The sequence below is a fragment of the Bos grunniens genome, chromosome 23 (assembly GCF_055505025.1).
Source record: "Bos grunniens cultivar Pamir isolate PY7600 chromosome 23, Bosgru_T2T1.0, whole genome shotgun sequence".
Classification (NCBI taxonomy): Eukaryota; Metazoa; Chordata; class Mammalia; order Artiodactyla; family Bovidae; genus Bos; species Bos grunniens.
The window spans coordinates 9,537,351-9,553,010 of NC_141187.1; the positions used below are offsets into that span (position 1 = coordinate 9,537,351).

General features: G+C 56.2%; 1 protein-coding gene across 3 annotated transcripts in view; it reads right to left on the reverse strand.

Annotated features, from left to right (window-relative positions):
* GRM4 (glutamate metabotropic receptor 4) overlaps window positions 1-15,660 on the reverse strand; it is a 114,996-nt gene that overhangs the window by 89,046 nt on the left and 10,290 nt on the right. For all 3 annotated transcript variants that reach the window (XM_086370625.1, XM_086370622.1, XM_086370623.1), the window contains exon 2: window positions 14,197-15,090. In XM_086370625.1, coding sequence (XP_086226751.1) covers window positions 14,197-14,715 — 519 coding nt within the window. In that variant the 5' untranslated portion in view covers window positions 14,716-15,090. The remainder of the gene's footprint in view (window positions 1-14,196; window positions 15,091-15,660) is intronic.

Genomic DNA, 15,660 nt, shown 5'->3' on the forward strand with positions numbered 1-15,660 from the left:
ATCCAAGCCTGACTTCACAGGGGGCATCAGAGGGGACACTCCTCCTCCGGATGAAGCCAGAGCCCAGCCGGGCTGCAGCCACCCTGGACACCACAGGCTACACCCTAGCAGGTGAGGGCCAGCCTGACTGATTCCTCACCATCACCGTCATCCCTGTTTTATACATGAGGGTACCCCAGCTCAGAGAGATCCAGCAACTGGCCCAAAGTCGCACAGTGAGAACACGGCAGACCCAGGAGGGGCAGCTCTAAAAGCAGGTCCAGGAAGCCCCCAGGGGCTGATAAAATAAGACTCCACACCCTGAGAGTCTCCTTACAGGGCTGGCTCAGGCCCAGGCACCCCGGCAACACCTGGGTTAACAAGGCCCTGGGGATCCCAGTGGTGAGGCAGGTTTGGAAACCAGTGTCCTGGCACAGAATGTGGGGAGCAATGTGGTAGCCTTGGGAAGAGTGAAAGAGGCATATTGCCCATGAGTCTGTAATTCCGCTCCTGGGCGAGACCCACAAGAAACTCTCCCAGAGCACAAGGAGACACTGGCAAAGATAGTCACACAGAGAGACCATCAGGGAACTTGCCCAGATGACCACACGGAACGGACGCTGGGCACTGTCACAGTGGAGAGCTACACGACAAAGGAGAACAAAGCAAACCTCAGAGGGACTCCCCTGGTGGTCCAGTGGTTAAGAATCTGTCTTCCGACGCAGGGGATGCAGGTTCGATCCCTGGTCAGATAACTAAGATCCTACATGTCATGGGGCAACTGAGCCTGCATGCCCTAGAGCCCGTGAACCACAACTAGGGTCCGTGTGCCTCAACAAAAGGCCCTGCGTGACACAACTGAGACCCGACACAGCCAAATAAACAAACATGTTTAAAAACAGGCAAACCCGAGCAGTGTGACATTACTCGCCCCTAGAACACACATGTATGATCCTGTATCCATCATCCTACCGCGTGCAAAACAGAGCCAAGCATCATTTATGGAGAGATACATGCATATATATGGGCTTCCCTGGTAGCTCAACTGGGAAAGAATCTGCCTGCAATGCAGGAGACCACGGTCAATTCCTGGGGTGGGAAGATCCGCTGGAGAAGGGTTAGGGTACCCACTCCAGTATTCTTAGGCTGCCCTGGTGGCTCAGATGGTAAAGAATCCACAATGTGCCTACAATGTGGAAGACCTGGGTTTGACCCGTGGGTTGGGAAGATCCCCTGGAGAAGGGAAAGGCTACCCACTCCAGTGTTCTTGCCTGGAGAATCCCCATGGACAGAGGAGCTTGGTGGGCTACAGTCTGTGGGTCGCAAAGAGTCAGACACGACTGAGTGACTAAGCTCACACACGTGTATATATATTTTTTTTCAAGTGCACAGGAACTAAAGGAATTAAAAACAACTCATCCAGGAGAAGGTTGGGGGCTATCTCTGAGGAGAAAGAAGAGGAGTAGGAGGAGGCGTAAGCAGGGACCTCTGATTACATTTGCAATGTTTTCTTTCTTAAAAGGAAAAGTTTTGACACAATTAGAGTAAAATATCAATATTTGACAAAGCCAGGGGCAGTTCATTATTTTATTCTCTATAATTTCCCATATGCTTGAAAGAGTACATTATTAAAATATATGATGCCTGGTGGGAGAGGGAAATTCCTTCCTGTCAGACCCACATGAAGGATGCCATTCATCTTTAATGAAATAAACGGGGCTCTTTGTGCGAGCTGGGGGCACCCCACATCCCTGCACCCCACTTTCCACTGGTCTCTTCTCTGAACTGAGCTAACCCTGAAAGCCACATCCCTCAGAGCCCCACCACCCAGGCCTAAACCTCGAATCTCCCACCTTGAATTCACTTCTAAGGGTTAAGCATTGCCATCTTCCTGTCCCCCTGAGGGGAGCCACCCTGGATACTCCGGCAGCTTCCAGGACCTGACCCTGGTTGTGGGGCGCTGCTCAGCCCGGGAGGTGGGGGGGAGGCACTGACCGCAGGCACCCCTACCGCCCAGCGTTACTGGCACAGGCCGGGGAGGGGGGGGGGGAAGAGGAGGAGGTCGCCTCTCTTGACTGTGCAGCCCTGACAGGAGGCACGGAGGACCGTTGGGGCCCTCCCTACTCTGCTCCGGGCAGGGGTGGGGCTCACAGGCCCTCCAGACAGCTCAGCTGTGATGGTTTACATCTCCCTGGGTCCTGGCCTTGTGGCCCCATCACTGCCCCGGCGCTGGGACGGCGCTGAGCAGAGCATCCTGGGGCCCTTCTTGGCACCGCAGGGAGAAGTCGAGGCCCAGGGAGGAGGGAGGCGGGAGGGGAGAGGAGGGAGGGAGGCGGGGAGGGGGAGGGGAGGGGAAAGGAGGGGCAAGAGGGGGAGGGGCAGGGAGAGCCGCCAGCCTCGCCTCACGCATGCGCACAGGGCACCCCCACCAGGGCTACGGTCCCTCCAGCAGTACCTCTGGGTACAAGGCCCGGTGCTGGCCGCTCTGCTGCTGCTGCTGCTGCTGCTAAGTCGCTTCAGTCGTGTCCGACTCTGTGCGACCCCATAGACGGCAGCCCACCAGGCTCCCCCGTCCCTGGGATTCTCCAGGCAAGAACACTGGAGTGGGTTGCAATTTCCTTCTCCAATGCAGGAAAGTGAAAGTGAAGTCGCTCAGTCGTGTCCGACTCTTTGCGACCCCATGGACTGCAGCCTACCAGGCTCCTCCGTCCATGGGATTTTCCAGGCAAGAGTACTGGAGTGGGTTGCCATTGCCTTCTCTGGCTGGCCGCTCTACAGCGTTCCAACTCATCGCACAGGCTGGAAACTAGGCTCAGAGAGGTTATGTGCCCTGCCAAAGGTCACCGAGCAGTCTGTGGCCGAACCGGGATATTCCCCGTTGGAAGCAGGCCCACACGCGTGTGCCTGGCCTGGTCTCCGCTGGGAAGGACGCAGAGGCAGCCCTAGTCACCCGCAGGCCAGCAAAGTGGAGCCCTGACCCTGGCCAGGCCTACTTCCAAGGGGCTTTCTGGAGCTCTGTCGGGGACGCCCTGGGTCAAGGGAGGGGAGCCTGCATGGGTCGGGCGTCCAGGATGGGCGCAAGGCTGGGGGGCGCGTGGCCAGGAGCAGGTGGGCTTGGCAGCCGCTTCCAGCTCCTTCCTGAACCACACTTCTAGAAGGAGGCCGCCCCAGGTCACCTGGTGAGAGAACCAGGCAGAGCCAGAGAGAGTCCAGAAGGGACCCGAGGGAGAGGAGGAGGACATGGAGGAAAACAGAACGACAGACACAATGAGGCAGAGAGCCGCACCCAGGCACAGAAAGAGGGCCTCAGACCAAGGGCGTCCCCGCTCCCTCCCCCAGCTACCGAAGGCTGCACCTGCATCTCCTCATCCCGCCCAGCCCAGGGCCTCTGAGCCAGGGGCAAGCTAAAGGTCAATGGGAATATAAAGTAGAATATGCCTTCTTTTCATTTTCTCAGTCATAAACATGCTAGTTTAATAAATTGGGAGGGAACTGAAAAGCACACAGCTCCTTCCAGGGTGGGCGGGGGCTGTGTGATGGATTCAACCCCCAGCCCCTAGAGCCCCGCCCCTGCCCCGGCAGGGCCAGTTCCCCAACACCTGGTCCCAAGGCTGGCAGGCTCCCTGATTTGTCTGTCTTCAGGCCAGGCACTGGGGATGAGGGGATGACCAAGAGAGAACCACCCTAATCCTGCCCTCGACATGCTGGTGAACTTCGGGGAGACCCACAAGTGCCACAGGAGAGACCCCCCAGTGTACCCCCAGGATTTCAGCCCTTGGGGGTCAGGAAAGCCTTTGGATGTTGAGTCAGGGCTTGGAGGAATCAGACTCTGCCCATCAGACCTCAAGAAGAGCATTCGAGGAGGAGGGCCTGGTCGAGGCATAGTCACGGGGGTGGTCTTTGGAAAGCCTGGCCCACGATCCAGGAAGGCCCAGGGTGGCAGCCTGGACCCTGGGGAGTGAGCTGAGTGCTCCTGCAGGGAAGGCTCCAGGTAAAGGACCAGGGTCGGAGCCCACTTAATCACACGCCCTTCGCTCACAGAGAGGGCAGCCAACCACCTAAGGCCACACAATGAGTCAGCAGCAGAGCCAGGCCCAGGACGCAGGCCCCTGAGCTGTGGAAGGCTTCTGGTAAGGGGACCCTCAGCCCTCCCCCAAGGGAGGAGCTGGAGACACCCTACCATCCCCCTCACCTAACAGTGTGAGAGTCGGGAGGACCCCAGGGCCATCTCACAGGGAGACCTGGGTGCGCTCACCAGTCATTTCTCAGACAAAAGCCAGTGACCTGCCCCTCCACCCCACAGAGCCCCGACCCTGCCGTGGCTCAGACCACAGCCCCCCCAAAGGCCCCTTGGATGCTGACAGCAGAAGAGAACAAAACTATTGACCCTACTGTGCGCTCACCATGCTTTCAGCTGCCCGTTCTTATCACTCAACATCTGCACCCTGAAAGGTAGTGACTCTGCCCAACTTACAGATGGATGGTGAGGTCCAGAGAGGCTGAGTGATCTGGGGGCCTGGATCTGAGGGGCCCACTGTGTGGCTGCCTCTAAGGCCATTGCTGTGGGCTGACCCTCATGACCAGGGACTCAGCTAGTATCCAGAGTCTCTATGCCAGGTACCGCCCTGAGCACTTTCTGTGTATTCCTCATGTAACCCTCACAAGGCCCTGTGAGGTGAGGGCAACAAGGGCTCCAGTTTATAGACAAGGAAACTGAGGCACAAAGAGATGCCTCTCACATAATGAATGGCAGGGCAGGAGTATGAGCCAGGCCATCTGGCCCAGGGCACAGGCTTTAACCACTGACTGCCACTTCCCCTGAGGATCCCCACCTGTCTCCCTCTAGTCTCCAGCTCTGTTTGTCCTCAGGCCAGCAGGGGGTGGGTGGGGAGAGCAGGGGCGGAGGGGGCGGGTGGGAAATGCAGGGGGAGGAGTTGGAATAGGTAGCGGGGGCTTGGCAGTGAGTGGCAGCAAGGAAGAGCCCAGGGGAAGCACAAGCCTCCCACACGGAGGGCTCCGTCCTTATGTCTCCTCCCCATCGCCTCTGCGGCTTCACAGGGACTGGTCAGGAAGCACCTTCCTGTCTTATAGGTGAGGGAACTGAACTCCTTAGAGAACCAGTGACTTGCCAAGGTCACCAAAGTCCTGGTGCCCCCCCCCAATACCCTTTGTAGACAGAAGGAACAGGACGTGGGTTTTAGAGCCCGCTTGGTCCTCCCCTCCCTGCCCCCAGCTCGCTGGGTCCTCCTGCTTGAGCTCCTGGGTCAACAAAGCACAGTCTTCCCCAGGGCCTTTGCACGTGCTGTTCCCTGCACCTCTCTCCCTCCAGATAGCCCAGGACAACCCTCTTTGCTCACGTTTATGCACAAATGTCCCCTCTTCAAAAAGTCCACCTCCTCATGTCCACACTGCTATACTTAAAACGGATAACCAACAAGGACCTACTGTTGCACATGGAACTCTGCTTAATGATATGTGGCAGCTTGGATGGGAGGGAGGGTTTGGGGAGAACGGCTGAATCCCTTTGCTGTTCATCTGAAACTATCACAACATTGTTAATCAGCCATACCCCAATACAAAATAAAAAGTTTAAAGAAAAAAAAGTTCACCTCCAGCCATCCCCTCTCAACGGGCACTCCCACCCGCCATGGCTCTCCAGCCACTTCCTGGCTTTGTCCTGCAGGGACCTGCTCCCCTCTGACAATTACACATTTACGCGTTTTACCTGTTCACTGCCTGCCTTCCCTTCAAACATGGAAACCCTCAAGGGCCAGGCCCCCATCTGCTTCGTTTCCTGGTGGATAAAGTTGCTTAGCGTGGCGGTTCTCCACCTGGGTTGCACATGAGTATCAGCTGGGGAGCCCAGGCCCCGTCTCATAGCATTTAAACCTGAATTCCTGCGATGAGGCTTGGATACCTGGGTATTTTACACTCCCCAGCTGATTCCAACGTGCAGCCAGATGGAGACCACCGTGCCAGCAGAGCAAGGCCCGGAGGAGATGCTCAGTACAGATTCAGTGAGTGAATCAATGAACGAATGAGTGAATGGATTCTTTTCTTAAATATGTATTATTTATTTATTTAGCCATGCCAGGTCTTAGCTGCAGCACTCAGGATCTTCACTCTTCATTGCAGCAGGCAGGATCTTTTTATTTTCCAGCTGTGGCATGAGGAATCTTTAGTTGAGGCATGTGGGATCTAGGCATAGGGGATCCCTGGGTAGGGATCAAACCCAGACCCCCTGTGTTGGGAGCAAGGAGTCTGAGACGCTGGACCACCAGGGAAGTCCGCAGTGAATGGATTCTTCCACATGGGTCAACCAAGGTCCAGATCAGGGACAGGGAGCCAGAAACCGGAAGTCATGAACTTGAGTTTCCCCAGGTTCAGCCCCTCCACAGTGTCACTCACCTCCTTCCAGCGCATCTCCAGCAAGTTGACCCAGATGCCCTGAAAAGCCCCCACTCACTCCTTTCTATCCCTCATAATAAGCCTGTTTGCTGATCCAGTGACCAGGGCTGAAACTGTCCTGCTTCCACCCCCAAACTTCCCATATTCAGACAGGTCTTGCAACCGAAGGGTACACCAGGGAGGAAGCGGGCTCTAGAGGGCTGCAGGGTGGGCAGGAGCGCTCCCTGGAGAAGCCAGATGGGACAGGAACACTGGACACGGAGGAGGGCTCAGAGGTCTGTCCAGCGGCCTGCCGAGCCTCCCTACAGGTCTGCAGATGCAGACCGGGCCTCAGGGCTCCTCAGCAGCTGGAGGCCCAGGAGTCCAGTGTTCCCAGGTGACTATGATGAGCCGCCAGGCTTGAGAGCACCCGCAGGGAGGGACTTTCGGGATAGAGCCCCGGGCTGCATTTTCCCTCCCCTCACCCAGCTCCCCGCTCGGTTCAGGCCTGGGCCTGACCCTGGCTCTTGAGGGCCCCCTCCCCAGATTTCCACCACAAAGAGACACCTAGGGTTTGGGGGAAGGAGAGTCTGTAACAGCAGAGGGAGGGCTGATCCTCCCCGAAGGGGAACAGCCCTTGACAGTCACCCTCACCAAGTGACCCTCAGGTCACTTCCCACACTTCCCCCACCTTCACCCCTCAGTGTCATCCAACCTGCTCTGGCAACACCAGCACCATCTAAGCACCTGCTAAAGGCTTTGCCCACATTATCCCTGCTGCCAGATGAGGACCTGCACACTCCTTTACAGATGCATAAACTGAGGCTCAGCAGGGGCCGCACAGAGAGCATGGGGCCAGGTCTCACCAAGCCTACCTGATGGCCAAGAGGAAGGACAGCAGAGTAGCAGAAGGGCAAAAGTAACAAGTGGTACAAAGATGCAGCCGCCGGGGCTCCTCCCCGAGCTCCCCACTGACTAGCCGGTGACCTGGGGAAGCCGCTTAGCTTCTCTGTGCCTCAGCCCTGCATCTGTAAAACGGGGATAAACACCACACACCGACCCTGGGTAGGTGCTGTGAGGACTGGGGCAGGCCCTGACGCAGGAAGTGTGCTGTGTGAATGCTGGGATTACTGTACCCCAACAACCTCTTCAGGAGAACCCCTCATTCACTCCTCACACATTTGCGGAGCGAGACTTCTTGGGACAAATCTCTAATAACAGCCAACAGTAGGACATGGAGGTATGTTTTAACAGGGAACAAAACCTTAAGTGAAAGGGATTCCATAGAGGAGCTGGAGGTATTTGGAGGGTGGAAAAGCTCCCGATGCTGGAAAAGACTGGGACGACAGAGGATGGGATGGTTGGATGGCATCACCAGCTCAATAGACATGAGTTTGAGCAAGGTCCAGGAGACGGTGAAGGACAGGGAGGCCTGGCGTGCTGCAGTCGATGGGGTTGCAGAGCTGGACACGACTGAGTGACTGAACAATAACAACGAAACACAACCAGGTGTCCTGTGCAGTGTCCCTGGCTGCTCAGTGGTTAAAGAATCTGCCTGCAGTGCAGGAGACCTGGGTTCGATCCCTAGGTCAAAAAGATCCCCTGGAGAAGGAAATGGCAACCCACTCCAGTATTCTTGCTTAGAGAATCCCATGGACAGAGGAGCCTGGTGTGCTACAGTCCACGGAGTCACAGAGTCTAACATGACTTAGTGCCTAAACACATCTAGACAAACACATCTAGGTGGCCCAGGGCTCACCACGGCGGTGGGCACCAGGAGCGACGGCGGGCAGTGACTGGAGCCCACAGCAAGACGGGCTCAGCTACACTCAGCCCCACAGCCAGAGGCTCACGCAGGCTCTGCAGACCAGGCCACCCTGCCATCATCGCAGAGTCTGGGGAGACCTGGGGGAGCCCTGCTCTCCATGAGTCCATTCAGCTAAGATTTCCCGAGGGCCCCCATGGGCCTGGCCTCCACTGGGGTCCTATAGGTGCTGCTTACAGGCCAGCAGGGCTCAGCTGATGGCGTCTGTCTCATCTACTCAGTTCCAAGGGTGTAGCTCAAGAGCAGTCCTAGACAGCGCGTACATGAACAGGCACGGCTGTGCGTCCATAAAACTTTACGGACACTGAAATTTGAATTTCACATAATTTTCCTGTGTCATGACTTGTTGCTTTTATTTTTTTTTTCCAACCATCTGAAACACGGAAACCATTCTCTTCTCACAGGTCGTACAAAAACAGGCAGAAGGCCGGAGGAGAAGCCAAGAAAAACAGGGAAACAAAGAAACACGGACGTAACTACAAATTGTGGTGAAGGTCATGAAGGGGAAGATGTGAAAATAAGATAGAATAACTGGGGGGTGGACGGTGTTCCTCTGAAGACAGTCCATTTAAACTTTAGGTTGAATAAGAAGGATCAGCATCAGAGTAGGAGGAGGACATTACAATGTCCCGCTGTCGAGCGGAAAGCAGGTGCAGAGGCCCTGTGGTGGGAAAACAGCCGGTGTTTTCAAGCAACATAAAGCAGTGGGACGGGTGCAGAGTGCACCCAGGAGAGGCTGAAACATGCGGTCAGGGCACCAGGTATCACAGGGTCTCTCAGAGTGGCCAGCAGTGTGGAGGTTTGCATTTTAATCAAAGAGCAACACAAAGCCAAGGAAAAGTCTAAGTGGGGGGGTGAGCTGGATGGATTTGACCTTGAGGAAAATCATTCTGGCCACGGAGCAAAGGTTTGCCTGTGGAAAGACCTGTTTGGAAGCAGGGAGAGGAGAGAGAGGCTTCAGCAGGGCCCAGGTGAGAGAGCACCCGTGGCGGGGAGTTCCCAGGACACGTTCAAAAGGAGAGCCCGCAGCGTGTGTGACAGCACACAGAGGGAGGTCAAAACGCCATCAAGGTTGCTGCCTGGGCCCTAGAAAGATGAAGCTGTCTTCACGGCAGACAGGCAGGCCGCGGGAGAGGGGGCGGACCCTCTCCAAAGTCACTGCTGCTTGTGCAATGCAAACATTTTGAAGACACAAAAGCCACGTCCTCAACAGAGCGTTGGTATCAGCTGAGCCACGTTTCCCCTTGGCTGGGCTGGTCAGCCAAGCACCCGGCAGGCAGCTTTCTCTAACACACTTTCATGTTGGGTCTCAGTCACGTCTGACTCTTTCGCGACCCCATGCACTGTAGCCCACCAGGCTCCTCGGTCTGCGGGATTTTCCAGGCAAGAACACTGGAGTGGGTTGCCATTTCCTCCTCCAAGGGATCTTCCCAACTCAGGGGCTGAACCCACGTCTCCTGCGTCGGCGAGCGGATCCTTTACCACTGCGCCGCCTGGGACGCCCAAGCACCCCAAACCCTCCTAGCGCTTCCCTCCCCAGGAGGGGCAGGCCCTTGCAGGCAGGCTGGCATGGCACACAGAGGGCCAACACCCTGCATCCACGGTCCTGGCCCGGCCTCTCCTAGGAAGCGGGCACCTGCCCCCGCCTGCTGGCTAGCATCCCCTCCGCCCTCCCTCCTGCGGCCCCTTCCTGCCCTCCCTCCACTCCAGCCCATCCCTAGTGCTCAGGCCCCGCTGTGGTGACAGCAGAAACCCTCATTATCTGCGAGTTATGCTGGCCACTCAGGCTCCACACTGCACCGCCTGGCAGATGGTGGGGCCTCTCCAGGATCAGCCGCAAAGGTCACCGTCTGTCCCCTGCCCACCCAGTCCAGCCTCTTCCACATCGACGGAGTCCCTCATGCTGACTTAAAGTCCGGCTACAAGCTGTGCAGTGACATTTCCTGCGGGCTGACTGTGTGCCAGGCACCGACCAGGCAAGTCTTTTCTGGACATTAACCCTTAATTCCTACACCCGGCTGAGGAGACCACTGTCACCCCCATTTTACAAAGGAGGAAACTGAGGCACAAACAGGCTAAATGATCTGCCAAGGTGGCAAAGTGGTCTGGCCCCAGTGTCCAAATTCTTTTTTTTTTTTTTTTTAATTTGGCGATGCCGGGTCTTAGTTGCAGCACTCGGGATCTAGTGCCACAACCAGGGATCAAACCTGGGCTCCCACATGAGAGGTGCAGAGTCTTAGCCACTGGACCCCGGGGAAGTCCCTCCAGTGTCCAATTTCCTAATCACCATTCTAGCTCATATTCCCATCTTCAAGCCTCAGTTGCTTATTTCTCCACTTCAAAAATGAGAGACTCAATGCGATTATTTCTGGATCCTTCTGAGCTCTTACAGGGTCAAGGATTCGAAAACTGCTTTCTTCCAGGGCACTTCCTATGACCTTTCTCCTCCCAGAAATATTGCTTTCAGGAAAAGAGCAGATTGGCTCATTCATACTATGGTGTAAATGACTGATACAGTGACTGGATGTGGTGGACATGGTGAGGTAACTCTGGTGGCACAGAGATTCAAACCCAGACCTGACTGCTTTCAGAACCTGGGCTGTCCCCACAACATGATACCACACAAGCCACTTCCTCTGGGTTAGGCTCTCCTCCAAAATGTATTCCTTACCTGCATCAATATTCCCTGTCCTAGGAGAATGGAGCCAAAATGAAGATGAAAGTGGGAGTGGGAATAGAAGGGTAAAGAATACAAGCTGTCAGACCCACAGCACCCCAAAGTCAGGGCTTCTGATCCTGAACGAAGGCCTAGGTTCGAGACCCATGTCCAGCCCTGTGGCTCTGCAGAGGCAGTGTGGGACCTGACCCCCAGCCCTGGCCCATCTTTCAATCGGGGCTCAGTGTCCACTGCTGTCGGACACAAGTTGCCCCTCCAAGCTCTGGCAGGTGTGAGTTTTGTTCCTACCCTGGCCTTGATGGAACCCTATGAGCATTCTCCTAGCAGGAAATCACCCTCTCTGAGCTGTGTACCAGAAATCTACCTCGTGGGAGAAGGAGAGAGCTGTAAGCACAGCCTCTGGGGGAGTTCCCAGCAGGCCCCACTAATGGCCTTGGTGGAGCGGGCTGGGCACGGCGGTGCCCTCTGAAACAGACCCCTAGCATGGCAGCTTCCCCAGCCTCGAGAGGCCCCTCCCTCACCCTCTCCTGCTCAAGGCTCTGCTCCTGACCTCCCTCCCCAAAGTTCAATCTTTCTGCCTCTGTAAATGGCTTTTCAGTTTCTCGCCCAGCCTCTCATTTCTATCAGTTTAATTATTGAGGAGCCCTCTTGTCGCCAGCCTGGAACATTAACACTGTTAAAAGGGACCCAGGGACTTCGGACCACAGCCAGCTGTCTCCTTCTGGCTCTCTCCCATCCCCCCCACCACTCCCCCACTTTCCTTTCCCAAGAGCCCCCTCTGTTCCCCGCTTTCTTCCCCTAAGCCTCTCCCTCCCAGTCCCATCTCAGTCTCCGTGAGCCTGGGGGTCTCCTGACTCCCACTCCCACCCGCTCATCTCCCTGTGATCTCAGGAGGTGCAGACAAAACGGAGGCCATGGTCACACTCACATATGACCGGATGGTCTGGGGAGAAGGAACACCTGAGGTCCCCTGGCAGGTGAGGCCCTTTGGCCCCAGGCCTCCTCACCAGAGACCTTTCCATCCTAGGAGGGGTCAGCTCAGAAGTCGCAGCCCACTCCCGCAGGGGGCCTCCAGAACCCGCTTCAAGGCCTGATGCTGACAGCAGCCCTTCTTAGACCCTTTTTCCAGTGACACCTCTCAGCTCCTTTGATGTCTCCCACCTCCCTATAAAGTGGGTACTAGCTCTCCTCTGGGAGACAGTGGGGTGGGACCCTCACTGATGTCTTAGCCCCAAGGGCCTGATCATGTTGTTTTAACATTTTTACAAAATGCTTTTTAATATTTATTTGTATCTGTTTTATTTCCTTTGGCTGCGCCAGGTTTGGGTTGTGGCACACGGACTCTTCCATCGTCTTTGCAGCATGCAGAATCTTTAGTTCTAACTTGCAAACTCTTAGTTGTAGCCTATGGGATCTAGTTCCCTGACCAGGGATGGAACTGGGGCCTCCTGCATAGGGAGCTCAGAGTCTTAGCCACTGGACCACCAGGGAAGTCCTTATAAAACACATTCTGAAACACCCAGAGTCACTGCAGCAGCCCCACCTGTGGTCTGGCCTTCTCATAGGTGGGGGGTTGTGCCCACTCAGATAGGCGGCCTCTGCTCCATGACACCTGCTGGCCCAGGTCACCTCCCCTCCCAACCCCGGGGCAGGCAGGCTGAAACGATGACTCAGCTGGCCCAAACCTCAGTAGGCCCAGGGCTGGGACCACTGAGCCCTGCTCCCTCTCCCCTCTGGGTCTGTCCTCCTCACTACAGGATTGGGCAGAGGGGCTGGACCAGGTTCCCAGTCCCCACCCCACCAATGAATGACCAAGGCAACACTGCTCCCCAGGGGTTGTTCAAACTGTCCACTGCCAAGGCAAAGTTTCCTTCAAGTCTCCTTCTGCATCGTGATTTTGCATCCTTCATGATGCATTTGTTTTTAAAACTAAAATAGTGCTTTCATCCAGATCATTAAGCAAAACCTCCAGGAAGAAGGCCCCAAGTCAAGGGCTGCACAGCACCCGTGGCCCCGACCAGCCCGTGGCAAAGTTCCAACCCTGCTCCACTAGACAGGACAGCCAACACGGGACACTCACACCATTCACCCCACTTCTACCCCAGCCTCCCCAGAAATGCCCCCAAGTACTAATGCATCATGGGACTGGGCAAACAGGTTCCAGAAAAGGCCCAGGAGAGAGGGCTCCAGCCTCAGCACTTCCCGCCCTGCATGAGGCCAAGAAGACTCTCTGTCCACTCCCTAACTCTGGAGACTTTGAGGAGACAAGGAGCCAACTCCAGCGGCCAAGAATCTAACATGAGGGTGAAGGAGGGACACAAAGGCTCCCTTTGCGCCTCCCTTCCTCCCCCCTCACCCTGTCCTCTTTCCCTCTCTTTCTCTGTCTCTCTGTCTCTCTGTCTCTCTCTCTCTCTCTCACACACACACACACACACACACAGCAAACGAGGAGGCTCCCGGAGAAGAGCGGGCATATAATTATTGGTAAAATGCTTGTAATGTTTTTCTCTCCACCCGGTAGCTTTCAGTTGTTTTAGCAGCTTAGCGAAGCACTTGGCTCCAATTGAATTGCAAATCAGCAGCTCCTGCCCCAGGAAGAGAGGAAGGGGGGCGGTAGAGAGGGGGCAGGGAGGGACTCCAGAAGGTAGAAAGGTGTGCAAGGAAGAGGGGCAGAAGGAAAGGAATGAGCCGGGGAAGCTCCGTTGGGGACCCAGGGCACCCGCTCCTCCAGGCCTTTCTCGTCCACAGCTCCAGTCACTGTGGGTGAGAGCTAATGCCTCATGCAAAAAACCAGGACACATTTTCTAACTATAATCCTGAGGTGGAGCGGGAGGGCCACACGGGGCTTTCTCAACTACCCAGAGGAAAAAAAACAGATCTTTCTTGGGAATTGCAATTATTGGAAAACAATGTCAAAACAGAAGTCTTGCTTTTTCTCCCTGGCAATCTCCAACATTCACACTTCCAGTCTACGTCTATCTTTTAACCTGTGTACCTTTCTATCTACCTATATTTCTGTCCATCCATCTGTCTGGGGTTTTTTTTATATCTCTGTCCGCCTGTCTCCTCCTCCCTCCTGTTGTTCAGCAGCACTTCCTTTCCCTCCTGGTTCAGAATTCCCCGCAGAGGAGCAGAGTTGATCAAAAGGCTGCCTGCAGCAGGTGCTGTTTCAGCACCACGGTCAGCACCACCGAGCTGGGACCTTCTCTCTGCCCACACGCAGGTCAGCCCCAGATTCTCACACACCACTGTGGGTACTGGGGGGCAACACACTCTCTCCCAGGGATTCAGGAGGAGAAGAGGGGAAAGGAGCTGGGCAGGCACTAACCTTGAAGAGGCGAAGGATGTTGGCCACCATGATGGAGACGGAACTCCCGGAAGCACCAATGACACCCACCACGCGCTCAGGTTTGGTGATGATGGGCGGGCCGCCACTGCCACAGCGGACCTCCGTGCCGTCCTTCTCGATGAGCGCCTGCACAAAGGTCAGCGACTGCTCCAGGGCATGGGTGTCCCTGGAGCAGGTGTCCAGAATGCGGGCGCCCAGCGTGATGTTGGGCAGCAGGTCCGGGTCATTGTTGATGCGATCCAGAGCAAACAGCATGGCCTCCAGCCGGTGGATGCCCTTCTCCTTCTTGAGTTCTCCACAGGCCTTGCCCTCCGAGCCCCGGCCGTGGACGGGGAACAGGCCTCCCAGAGTGATGTCCCCGTCTATGCGGATGGAATTCATGTGGGGGTGGCCTTTGGGCTTCCCCAGGGAGGAAGGCACCCAGGGCCCGGAAAGGCTGAGGAGCAGGCAAAGGGGCAACTGGGCCCACCACCAGCCCCAGCCCCTCTTCCCAGGCATCTCGGAAACCCCTAGAGACCCATGAATGGCAGGCCTCGCTCCTAGCCTTGGCGGGCCCCAGGCCCCACGGCCTGGATGAGCATGGGCACAGCAGCCCCCACCAGTCTCTCCAGGGCGGCTTCAGCAGCAGGGTGGCTGAGGGCGGCCAATGGCCAGAACTGTGCTGGTGCTCCTCAGCCCCCGGCGATGCTCAGTTGTGGAACAGGCTGCACTCAGACAGCAGGGAGTAGCTGGGGTGCAGCAAAGCTCTGGTCTTGGTCCCCACGTCCCTCAGGCCTGTTCTCAGTGGATGACCGTGAAAGGTGGAGAGTGCTCCTAGCTGGGCAGATCTTGGCATCAAGGAGAAAACAGCTCCAGAGCTCTCCTCTTACCAACCTAAGAAAGAGAGAGAGAGAATCAGAGAAGCCCAAGAAGACATTAGCTATTCGCATCTTTCATCAGGAGCCTGGTAGCAGGAGATGCTGGAGGTTGTGGTCAAATACGCCACAGACCTCCTGAACTTGGCTTCCTCTCTGCTGCCGCTCGACTTTGGTGCAGATGAGCGAACTTAAGGCAGAAACTGGGTTATGTCTGAAGGTTCCTGGTGCCCACTGCCACCAGACCAGAGGTCTCAGAGAACACACCCCAGGGAACCTCCGGAGACCTAGGAAGAAGAGGGGTCTCCTCTCAACAGGCACCCACAGGAAGGGGCAAGCGCGCAAAAACCGGCCCCGCTGGACACAACCCATTTCAGAGATAGGAACACCAAGGCCCAAAGCAGGAGAGCACTTGGCCCAAGTCACACAGGGGGCGAACGCCGCCTGGAACCCAATGCCCAGCCCCCAGTTCTGGAACCAGACACACAGGTTCCTTGAGGACTTGGAGATGAGGAAAGAAAACGGCCTCAGAAGAAGTCAGGCTGGGAGCTGCTCAGTCTGAAGGCCAAGAGAAGCTGGGGCTGGCGGA